Source organism: Scyliorhinus torazame, chromosome 5, assembly GCF_047496885.1.
Source record: "Scyliorhinus torazame isolate Kashiwa2021f chromosome 5, sScyTor2.1, whole genome shotgun sequence".
Taxonomy (NCBI): domain Eukaryota; kingdom Metazoa; phylum Chordata; class Chondrichthyes; order Carcharhiniformes; family Scyliorhinidae; genus Scyliorhinus; species Scyliorhinus torazame.
The window spans coordinates 154,879,317-154,891,593 of record NC_092711.1 but is presented as its reverse complement, the minus strand read 5'-3'; the positions used below and the strand labels follow the sequence as shown (position 1 = coordinate 154,891,593).

The 12,277-nt window shown below is 49.3% G+C and overlaps 1 protein-coding gene across 1 annotated transcript; it reads right to left on the bottom strand.

Moving 5' to 3' along the window:
- Positions 1 to 1,520: 1,520 nt before the first annotated feature.
- On the bottom strand, positions 1,521 to 11,586 carry LOC140420173 (uncharacterized). Its single transcript, XM_072504197.1, has 2 exons — positions 11,458 to 11,586; positions 1,521 to 3,402 (listed from the first exon to the last, which is right to left on the bottom strand). Exon 2 carries the CDS (start codon positions 3,053 to 3,055, stop codon positions 1,766 to 1,768), a length of 1,290 nt encoding a protein of 429 aa, XP_072360298.1. The 5' UTR covers positions 3,056 to 3,402; positions 11,458 to 11,586; the 3' UTR covers positions 1,521 to 1,765.
- Between the last annotated feature and the right edge of the window lie 691 nt (positions 11,587 to 12,277).

Sequence of the window (12,277 nt, the reverse complement as noted above, 5' to 3'; positions counted from 1 at the left end):
CTCACTGGTTCCTTGGTTCTCTGGTGTTTTGGGGACGATTTCTGTATCTTCCTCCGTGAAGACAAACACACATTGTTTAGTTTCTCTGCCATTTCCTTATTCCCCATTATAAACTCTCCTGTCTCTGCCTGGAATGGACCCACATTGGTCTTTGCTAATCTTTTCCTTTTCACATTCCGGTAGGAATTTTTCCTGTTGGTTTTTATGTTTCTCCCCAGTTTGCTCGCATATTCTATTTTCTCTTTATCAGTTTCTTGGTCCTTTGCTGAATTCTAAAACAAGTTCCCAATCCTCAGGCTCACTAATATTTTACCCACTTTGAGTCTCCTCCATTGATCTAATAGAATCTAACTTTTCTTGTTAGCCACGATAGCTTCATTTTGCTGTTTAATTTTTGCTTCTTAAAGGAATCTATATTTTATGTAAATAAAATGCGAGTGGTTGCCTGTCTATTGTCCATCGTCATACAAAGAACAACAAAGAAGAAAGGACAGCACAGGAACAGGCCCTTCGGCCCACCAAGCCTGCTCGGATCATGATGTTTGTCTAAACTAAAACCTTCTGTGCTTCCAGGGTCTGTATCCGTCTATTCCCATCCTATTCATGTATTCGTCAAGATGCCTCTTAAACGTCACTATCGTACCTGCTTCCATCACCTCCTCCGGCAGCGAGTTCCAGGCACTCACCGCATTCGGTGTAAAAAAAACTCCCTCACACATCTCCTCTAAACTTTGCCCCTCGCACCTTAAACCTCTGTCACCTGGTAATTGACTTTTCCAACCTGGGAAAAAGCTTCTGACTATCCACTCTGTCCGTGCCAGTCAATTTTGTAAACTTTTATCAGGTCGTCCCTCAACTCTGTCGCTCGAGTGAAAACAATCAGAGTTTATCCAACCTCTCCTCATAGCTAATAACCTCCAGGCCAGGAAACATCCTGGTAAACCTCCTCTGTACTCTCTCCAAAGCCTCCACATCCTTTTGGTAATGTGGTGACCAGAATTGTAGGCAATATCCACGTGTAGCCTAACTAAGGTTTTGTGCAGCGGCTGCATGACTTGCCAATTTTTATACTCAATGTCCAGACCAATGAAGACAAGCATGCCGTCTGCCTTCTTAGCTCCTTATCCACCTGCGTTGCCACTTTCAGTGATACGTTTATTGTAATTTCCCAATCTACCACAGACAACTTGCCCCTCATACCATGACAGTCTCCTTCTGTGAGAAACACCCAGATAAATTAGGCAAAAGAACCCTGTAACCACCATAGCCCATCTTCATGGCAACGTGGCTGCTTTGGGAACTAAATATCTTCCAATGTGCAAACACCTTTTCATTCTGTGCTCCTCGTCAAACTTGGAACCAGGTAATCGCAACTAGCCTCAAAAATGGTCAGCCCACCGGAGGCAGAGGTGCTAGACTGACCAGTCCAGCAGAAAGAAACCCTCCAATCATCACCATTCACCAGATGTCAGAATGAACAAAATGCAGTCCTGGATGTCAGTGAGAGCAGAAACAATAACAACGGAGCCAACATCTGCAATTTATTGTGAACTTGTTGGAGTCACAACAGGTGTGATGAATCACAAAACCCCCTCCCCACATTGAGAGCAGATGAATGGTCTTTCCCCAGAATTAACTCGCTAGTGTCTCCGGAGATGGGACGGATCATTGAATGTCTCCCCTGCTCAGAGTAGGTGAATGGCCTCTTCCAGGTGTTAACTCACTAGGGTTCCTGCAGGGTGTATGGATATCTGAATCCCTTCTCTCACGAAGAGCAGGTTAACGCCTTCTCCCCTGTGTGAACTCGCTGGTGTTTCCGCAGGTTGGATAACCAAATGAATCCCTTCTCACACTGAGAACAGGTGAACGGCCTCTCCCCAGTGTGAACCCGCTGGTGTCCCAGCAGGCTCCATGAAGTAGTGAATCCCTTCTCACACTGAGAGCAGGCGAACGGCCTCACCCCAGTGTGAACACGCTGGTGTGTCAGCAGGTTCGATGAAGTAGTGAATCCCTTCTCACACTGAGAGCAGGTGAACGCCTTCTCCCCAGTGTGAACTCGCTGGTGTCTCAGCAGGCCGGATGAAGTAGTGAATCCCTTCTCACACTGAGAGCAGGTGAACGGCCTCTCCCCAGTGTGAACCCGCTGGTGTCCCAGCAGGCTACATGAAGTAGTGAATCCCTTCTCACACTGAGAGCAGGCGAACGGCCTCACCCCAGTGTGAACACGCTGGTGTGTCAGCAGGTTCGATGAAGTAGTGAATCCCTTCTCACACTGAGAGCAGGCGAACGGCCTCACCCCAGTGTGAACACGCTGGTGTGTCAGCAGGTTCGATGAAGTAGTGAATCCCTTCTCACACTGAGAGCAGGTGAACGGCCTCTCCCCAGTGTGAACTCGCTGGTGTGTCAGCAGGCCGGATGAAGTAGTGAATCCCTTCTCACACTGAGAGCAGGTGAACGGCCTCTCCCCAGTGTGAAGTCGCTGGTGTGTTAGCAGGTCGGATGAAGTAGTGAATCCCTTCTCACACTGAGAGCAGGTGAACGGCCTCTCCCCAATGTGAACTCGCTGGTGTGTCCGCAGGTCGGATAACTGAGTGAATCCTTTCTGACACTTAGAGCAGGTGAACCGCCTCGCCCCAGTGTGAACTCGCTGATGTCTCTGCAGGACGGATAACCGAGTGAATCCCTTCTGACACTGAGAGCAGGTGAACGGCCTCTCCCCAGTGTGAAATCGCTTATGTGCCAGCAGTCCCGATGAAGTAGTGAATCTCTTCTCACACTGAGAGCAGGTGAACGGCCTCTCCCCAGTGTGAACTCGCTGATGTATCCGCAGGGTGGATAACTGAGTGAATCCCTTTTCACACTGAGAGCAGGTGAACGGCCTCTCCCCAGTGTGAACTCGCTGATGTTTCCGCAGGCCGGATACCTGAGCGAATCCCCTCTCACACACAGAGCACGTGAACGGCCTCTCCCCAGTGTGAATGCGCCGATGAACTTCCAGCTCAGATGGGACCCTGAATCCCTTCCCACAGTCCCCACATTTCCACCGTTTCTCCATGTTTTGGGTATCCTCGTGTCTCTCCAGGTTTGCCGATCAGTTGAAGCCTCGTCCACACACAACACGTGTACAGTCTCTGTCCGCTGTGAATGGTGAGATGTTTTTTCAGGCTGCGTAACTGGTTAAAGCTCTTTCCACAGTCAGTGCCCTGGAACACTCTCACTCGGGTGTGTGTGTCTCGGGGCTTTTCCAGTCACACTGATGTTTTGAAGCCGACAGAAAAGACAAACATTTCTCCTTCTAGATTCAAAGTCCGGTGATATTCAGTTTCAAGGAATTGAGAGACTCAGTCAGATTGAGATGTGACGTTTGAGATTTCTGTCTGTAATTCCTCCTCTTCTAATATCCTGTAAAAACAATTTACAAAAGTTACTTTTCTTCTCCTCATTTTGGAGAAGGTTTCCTGAGGGTAACGACAGTCTGGCCGTGAGGTTAATCCTCCGGGTCCTCAGTCTTATTGAGGAATGTCCCCTTGGGTCTATTGTGGTGGTGATTCTTTTGTATTTTTGTTATTATGGGAGGGTTTATGTGTTGTTGACTTTATCCTACTCTGGTACAGACGGGGCTTTTATCTGTGAAAGGAGCAATTTGGAGAAACTTTGGTGCCTCTGGTGTAAAGTGAGTTGGAGGAGGGGGTAATGGCGCACGCACGATTGTGGTGTGAAAATCTGTTCCTGTTCTCTCTTGTCGCCTAACTAATGGCGGCAGTTAATCTGCAAATTTTCTCAGGGAATGTACGGGGCATCCATCACCCTATCAGAAGGAAAAATATCCTCTCCTTTCGAAAGGAGAAAGTCGACATCGCTTTATTACAGGAAACCCATCTGGATTATGAGGAACACTTTAAATTGAGGCGGGATTGGATGGGGAAGTTTTTTTCACCTCTTTTTCATCCAGTAACAGACTTGTGGCAATGCTTATTATACACTATCCAAGCAGTCAGGGTAACTCTGCCGATTACAATGTGCATGTCAATTTCCTTTGTGCCGGTCCCCCCATCTCCCGTCCCTCCCCTCCGCCCCATCACTCGTCGTTTCTGGGTCCTTTCCTGGGCCCTTCACTGTACAATGGGAGTTATCTATTATTTACAAGTGGACGGTGCCCCCCCTCCCCCCCCCCCACCCCCACCCATTGATGGGCCTCCCCCCTTCCACCCCGCGCACTCCCTGTCCTGTTTTAAACCTTCCCTTGGGGGGTTCCTCCTCTTGTGTTTTTGTTCTCGGCTCTCTGGTCTCTGTGTCAGTTGGTTTCTGGTTCTCCCACCTTGTCCCAGTAGCCCCCCCCACCTCTTTTCCTGCCTGCTCCCTGTGATCCCGTTGGCCCCCGTACACCCACCTCCCTCCCCAGTGTTCCATTGGCCGCTGGCTTCAAACAGGTCCTGGAACAAGTTGGTGAATGGCCTCCACACTTTGTGGGAACCATCCTCTGACCCTCGGATGGTGAACTTGATCTTCACCAGGTGGAGAAATTCCGATAGGTCTGCCAGCCAGTCTGAGCTGTGGGTGGTGCTGCTGATCGCCAGCCGAGCAGGATTCTCCAGCGGCCGATTAGAGAAGCAAAGGCAAGGGCGTCCGCCCTCTTCCCCATGAGTAGTTCTGTCTGGTCCGATACCCCGAAGACTGCCATTTGTGGGCACGGCTCCACCTTCATAACCATGGACATTGCCTCTAAATAGGCTGTCCAGAATTCGACAAGTCTGGGGCATACCCTGAACATGTGGGTATGGTTTGCCGGGCCCCGCTGGCACCATTCACATTTGTCCTCCATCTCCGGGAAGAACCTGCTCATTCGGGTTCTTGTCAGGTGCGCTCTGTGCACAACATTCAGCTGCATGAAGCTTAGCCTTGCGGAGGAGAAGGTGGAGTTGGTCCCGTTCAGTGCTTCGCTCCAGAGACCCCACCCTATTTCCGTCCCTCGCTCTTCTGCCCATTTTTCCTGGGTTTCGTCAAGTAAGGAGCGCATCCTTATTAAGAGTTGTCCGTACAGGTCCCCACAGTTTCCCTTCCCCAGACTGTCTGCGTCCAGTAACTCCTCTTGCATTGTGCTTCTCAGGGTTCCTGGGTGTGCTGGTGTCTCCTTGCAGAGAAAGTGTTTGACCTGGAGCTCATCCCTGTTTGGTAGGTTCAGTCTCTCCATCAGCTCCTCTAAGGTCGCTAGTCTATTTCCCGTGTAAAAGTCCCTAACCATCAGTGTTCCCCCACCCTGTCTCTACCTCTTGAAGGTGGTGTTGAGAATGGCTGGTGCAAACCTATGGTTGCCGCAGATGGGGGCCATGAAGGACACATCGGACAGACTGAAATGCTGCCACATCTGGTTCCAGGTTCTCAGGGTAGCTGCCACCACTGGACTGGTGCTGCCGGGGATGGGAGTGGGGCCCGGAGGGTCATTCCTGTACATGAGGACTCGTCCATCATCACCCATTCTATGACTGGGCCCTTTACCCATCTCCTCACTCTTTCGGCCGTGGCTGCCCAGTGTTAGTATTGCAAGTTCGGGAGGGCCAGGCCTCCCATGTTTCTTCTCCATTGTAGTACTATTTTAGGGATTTTGGAATTCTTGCCCCTCCGCGCAAACATCATAATCACTTTATCTATTGAATGGAAAAAGGCCTTGGGGATGTAGATCGGTAAGGATCGAAACAGGAAGAGGAACCTGGGCAGTACATTCATCTTGATCATCTGCATCCTCCCCGCCAGGGAAAGCAGGAATCCATCCCATCTCTGTGGGTCGTTTTTGACTTCCTCCGCCAGACTGGTCAGCTTCCACTTGTGGATCCGTGTCCACTCGTGGGAAACCTGGATCTCCAGGTAGCGGGATTTGTTTTGGGCTATTTTAACTGGGAGGCCCTCCAGCTCTGCCCCTCCCCCTCACCGGGAAATCTTTGTTTTTGCCCAGGTTGGGTTTGTGGCCCAAGAAGATTCCGAACTCTCTCCGGGGAGGAGGGGGTCCTCGGAGGCGTACAGTCCCCGGTAGAAGGCCTTGAACGCTTGGTTGACCTTTTTTGGTTGGGCTACGGGACGGCTATGGTTGGGCGGCACGGTAGCACAGTGGTCAGCAATTTTGCTTCACAGCGCCAGGGTCCCAGGTTCGATTCCCGTCGCTGTCTGTGTGGAGTCTGCACGTTCTCCCCATGTCTGCGCGGGTTTCCTCCGGGAGCTCCGGTTTCCTCCCACAAGTCCCGAAAGGCATAATGTTAGGTGAATTGGACATTCTGAATTCTCCCTCAGTGTACCCGAACAGGTGCCGGAGTGTGGCGACTAGGGTATTTTCACACTAACTTCATTGCTGTGTTAATGTAAGCCTACTTGTGACAATTATAAAAATTATTCTACCAATCTGCCTCTGTTATCCTTTACCTGGGCTATTTCCCTCGTGGCTGCCTTCTTTCTCAGCTGGTGAACCAGCAGGCGGCTAGCCCTCTCTGTGCTCATAAAAGGTCCCCCGTGCCTGGTGGAGTTGGTCACTGCTTTCCTGGTGGGGAGCAGGTCAAAGTTCTTTTGCAGCTTCTTCCTCTCCAGCAGAAGCTCTATGGTCAGGGCCTCGGAGTATCGTCTGTCAACCTCCAGAATGGAGTTGATCAGTTGCTGCCTAACCGCTCTCTCTTCCCTGTCTCTACGAGCCTTTTGGCGATTATTTTTTCCCGAATCACAGCCTTCAGTGCCTCCCAGAATGTGGAAGGTGAGACTTCCCCGTTCTGGCTGTTAGTGATGTACTTGCCGATGGCCGGTGATGTTTTCTGGCAGACCTTGTCGGCCAAGAGGGCCGTGTCCAACCTCCATGTGGGGCATTGGGTTTGTCCCGTCTCCAACCTCACATCCATGTAATGTGGAGCGTGGTCTGAGATTACAATCATGGATTATTCTGCTCTGACTATTTCTGGAAGCACCGATTTCCCCACAACAAAGAAGCCGATGTGAGTGTAGACCTTGTGTACTGGTGAGAAGAACGAGAATTCCTTCTCATCCGGGTGTAAGAATCGCCAGGGATCCACTGCCCCCGTCTGCTCCATGAACCGCCAGGGATCCACTGCCCCCGTCTGCTCCATGAACCGCCAGGGATCCACTGCCCCCAACTGCTTCATGAACGTTCCCAGTTCCCTCACCATGGCTGTCATTTTCCCTGTTCTGGGATTGATCTGTCAGTAAATGGATCCTTAAACAGGTGTGAAGTTCCCCCGCTCATGATCAGACCGTATCCCCCCCCTCTTCTATCTCCCTCCCAGCCCACTGTATCCCCCCCTCTTCTATTCTGCCCCCCACCCCACCGTATCCCCCTCCTCTATCCTCTCTTTCTCACCCCCCCCCCACCCCCACACACACACACAGACACTCTCTTCCCAGTGGGAGATGTGCCACGGGCCCTCTCTCTCCCGTACTTCCTGGCACTAGCTTTCCCGCTGGTGTGTGGCCCCCCCACCCAGGATCGATCTGACCCCCATCCTACACCCGCTCTGCTTGTGTCCCTGCTGCCTCCTCCTCACCCTCTCCTGCGCTCTGCTGACCTCGCCCCCTCCCTCCTATGAGCTGGCTCCCCTGTTCATTGCGAGGTGATGCCCTGTCGATGTCTGGCGGTTTGGGGAAGCTGTCCCTCCCAATCAGATTGCCCAGCATTTGGGCCACGTAGTCGATTGGGGCCGCCGACCCGCTTGCTCGCCGCTCCTGTCCCTTGCTGCAGTTTGTGACCCTGCAGCCTTTCGAGCTGTTGCTTCCTAGCATTTTGTTGTCCGCACTATTGTTGATGGTGAGGGGATGTTGAAGTCTGATTTTGCGGCTAAATTCGGCCGACAGTGCCTATTTTTCTGTTGTATGGAGGAGAGCCACCTGATGTGTGACTGCTCTGCACATCCCCGTCACAAGTTCCCTCTCTTTTGAATGTTGACTTGAAACTGCGATCTTATGTTTTGGCGATAAGGCTGGAGGACATCCTTCCGACAATCGTATGGGAGGACCAGACTGGGTTTATACGGGGAAGATTTTCCAGTAACAACGTTGGAAGGTTGCTGAATTTGATTCAGGCTGTTCAGAAATATGCATTGGATGGGCTGGTGATCTCCTTCGATGCAGAAAAAGCTTTTGCTTGAGTTGAGTGGAATTATCTGGTGTATCCGCTGCGAGGCTTCGGGTTGTGTGAGGATTATATTGAGTGGATTCAATTGTTACATCACAGACCGGCAGCGGCGGTGCTCACCAATGGTTTGCGGGCATCGAATTTTCAGCTTCAGAGAGGGACTAGACAGGGCTGCCCTCTGTCCCCCTTGTCCACTGAGCCAATGCCAGAGGCTATCAGATCGGAGTCTCTGATATCGGGACTGGGGGGTGGGGTGAGGCAGCACAAGATCACTCTGTGTGCACATGACGGGCTGCTGTTTGTGTTGAACCCCAGTGTTTCAGTCCTGGACATTATTGGAGTAGTGGATAGATTTTTTTTAAAGTATTTTCATTCTGATTTTAACATTTGCAACACATAACATTACAAAGTAAAACCAACACAAAACCTCTAAACCCACCCCAACTCCCTAACCAAACTCTTCACCTCCCTCCCCTCCCACCTAGCAGTTCCTTGAAATTATAGAACATAGAATCCGTACAGTGCAGAAGGAGGCCATTCAGCCCATCGAGTCTGCACCGGCTCTTTGAAAGAGCACCCTACATAAGCCCATGTCTCCACCCTATCCCTGTAACCCATTGACCCCACCTACCCTTTAATGTAAGCCTACAAAGCCTCCGTTTCCCTGCTCCAACCCCACACGTACTCTGCGTTCGCCGCCCAATAATAGTATAACAGGTTCAGCAGGGCCAAGCCGCCTGACTGTCGCCCTCTCTGAATCACCGTCTTCCTAATCCTTGCCACCTTATCTGCCCACACAAACGATTAAACCAACCAATCCACCCCCATAAAGACCAATTTTGGCAAAAAGACCATTAGGCACCGAGATAAAAATAAAAACCACAAAATGTTCATCTTAACCAGCTGCACCCGATTGTGGATAGATTTAGTGCCTTCTCTGGTTATAAGATGAATTTTACTGAGTCAGAGGCCATGCTGGTGAGGGGAGGGGGGAGGGTGTTGCAGGGTAAGCCCCCTCCTCTTGCTAAGTTCTCAATCAGATGCTCCCCCCTTGGGATTTAAATATCTGGGAATATCAATGACCCTTTTTCAGACAGCTACATGGGGCCAACTGTCCACAGCTGATGGTGACTATTAGGTGGGACCTTGCCCGGTGGTCGGCTCTTCCGATTTCATGGCGAGGGAGGATCACCTTCATTAAAATGAATGTGTTGCCCAGACTGCATACCCTCTGCAGATGCTGCCTATGCTGCTGTCAACCATGGTCATTCAGGAAATTAATGGAATGATTAGTACATTTATCTGGAATAAAAATAAACCTCACCTCAACTTAGTTAAGCTCCAATCACCAGGAGCTAAAGGTGGGTGTCTCCGGAATATCAGGCTTTATCAATGGGCCTCTCATCTTAGTTTCACACGGAATTTGGTTACGATAGACCCAACATCCATCAGGCTCGATATGGAAGCAGGCCAATCAGTTCTCCCTCTATCCAAAACTGGCACAGATTGATTACAGAATGTATCCCATTGCAATTGTAATGTCTGTACTTCATTCTAAGTCTGATGCATTTGTTAAATAATGAGACCCCTGTCTCAAATATATGTGCTCCAATTTGACAGACTTGCTCCTCCAGGGATTTCCATCAGTGAATTCAATTCAACTGAGCCCAGAGTAGGGCACAGTGAGGCACAGTGGTTAGCACAGAGCCAGGGAACCAGGTTTGATTCCTTGAGTGCCTATCTGTGTGGACATGGACATTCGCCCTGTGTCTGTGTGGGTTGCCTCTGGGTGCTCCGGTTTCCTCCCACAGTCCAGAGATGTGCAGGTTAAGTGGATTGGTCATGCTAAATTGCCCCTTAGTGTCCAAAGATGTTAGGTTAGGTGGGTTGACGATGATCAATGCACCGGATTATGGGAATCGGGCGGGGAGTCTGCCTCGGTGAGTGCATTTTCTGAGGGTCAGTGCTGACTTGAAGAAGCGAATAGCCTCCTTCTGCACTATAGAGATTCTGTGTCATCTATGTTATTTTAATTCAACTATGCTGTTAGTCTGTTTTGGGGTGTGCATTGGTATCCGTCTGTTTTTATATAATCTTACCCTCTTTCCCCACTCACTCTGTTAACCGGTTGTTCAATTGATCTGGCATTTCATATAGCGGCTCTGGTCCCTAAAATATCCTGCTACAAATTAATTCTGCAATGTGTTGCTTGTATTTATGCAGCAATATCAGTTGTTCTACACTGTACCCATTTTCCATCAATTTTTCTGTTAGTCTGTTGCATTCATTATTTTAAAAAGTTTTTAAAAATAACAAAAGAAATATTAAAAATCTGTCCAACTCATCCATGAATATATTCATGATGTGGAGATGCCGGCGTTGGACTGGGGTGAGCACAGTACGAAGTCTTACAACACCAGGTTAAAGTCCAACAGGTTTGTTTCGATGTCACTAGCTTTCGGAGCGCTGCTCCTTCCTCAGGTGAATGAAGAGGTATGTTCCAGAAACACATATATAGACAAATTCAAAGATGCCAAACAATACTAGGAATGCGACCATTAGCAGGTGATTAAATCTTTACAGATCCAGAGATTGGGTAACCCCAGGTTAAATTCACACCTCTTTAACCTGGGGTTACCCCATCTCTGGATCTGTAAAGATTTAATCACCTGCTAATGGTCGCATTCCAAGCATTGTTTGGCATCTTTGAATTTGTCTATCTATGTGTTTCTGGAACATACCTCTTCATTCACCTGAGGAAGGAGCAGCGCTCCGAAAGCTAGTGACATCGAAACAAACCTGTTGGACTTTAACCTGGTGTTGTAAGACTTCGTAATGAATATATTCATTGACTCTCAAACTCCACTGGTCCATGTGAAAGAGAAATCCAGAAACTAACAACCCACTGAGGGAAGAGATGACTGGAAATATATAACGTAGCTACAGTACAATATTACACAACTGGAGTTAATAATAAATGTACTTTATTACAGACCATAAGTAATATATCTAATCTGTACCATTTAAAAATACTAGACATATCTCTGTCTGATATTAATTTACTGACCCCTTAAATGTCAGCCATCTCCAGGGGAAACCAGCCTTTAATTGTGAACATTGGGAAAGAGACCATCCTTTTCGCCAAATAAATGTGTCAAGCTGAGGGAACAAAGGATGTCAATGTCTTTGAGAGAGAGAGAGACCTGGGCCTAGCTTTGCAGAGTCTGCACCCTCCCTGGATTCACTTCCTTTCCCTTCAGTTGCTGCAAATCACCAATTGAAGGTGAGAATGAGAAAAGAAATGGAAAGGGGGAGAAAGGAAAGTTTTTACTCACAGATGTTGGAGACACAGGAGGAAGTTTCACTTCCAATGCCCGCTTCGTGACGTCACGAGAACCCGATCTGAATCAACCAATAAGAATCACTCTGTTCAACTGACGTTTTCGGGTCTCAGTGCGCATGCTCGGCACGCGGACACGGGAGCCCCGAAGCCCCACCCCCACCAGTTTTCCCCTGTACCTCCTCGAGACAAAGGTTTCCAAAAAACCGGCTGATGGATGCAGCCAGATCGAGAAGCAACTCGGTGAGCTCCCCCTGGCCCGGAACTGCGCATGTCCCAAGGAAGAGGGGAAGTTGCACAGGTGCATGGGAGAGCCCGCCTCCTGACCTTCCTCCTGAGGTTTAGACAATTGGAAAGAGTTGTGGGACCGGAAGGACTCTCGTCCTCCAGCCAATCAGCGCGCGGGCTTTGTGTGAATGATTGAGCTTCACACAGACTGAAACTTCCTCCTGTCTCCAACATCTGTCAGTAAAACACTTTCTTTTCTCTCCCTTTCCATTTCTTTTCTCATTCTCGCCTTCAATTGGTCACTTGCAGCAACTGAAGGGAAAGGAAGTGAATCCAGGGAGGGTGCAGACTCTGCAAAGCTTAGTCCAGGTCTCTCTCTCTCTCTCAAAGACATTGACATCCTTTGCTCCCTCAGCTTGACACATTTATTTGTCTGGCTAAAAGGATGGTCTCTTCCCTAATGTTCACAATTGAAGGGTTCTTTTCCCCAGGAGTTGGCTGACAGTTAAGGGGGCAGTAAATTAATATCAGACGAGAAATGTCCAGTGTTATATGGCACAGAGCAGATATATTATTGATGGTTCTGC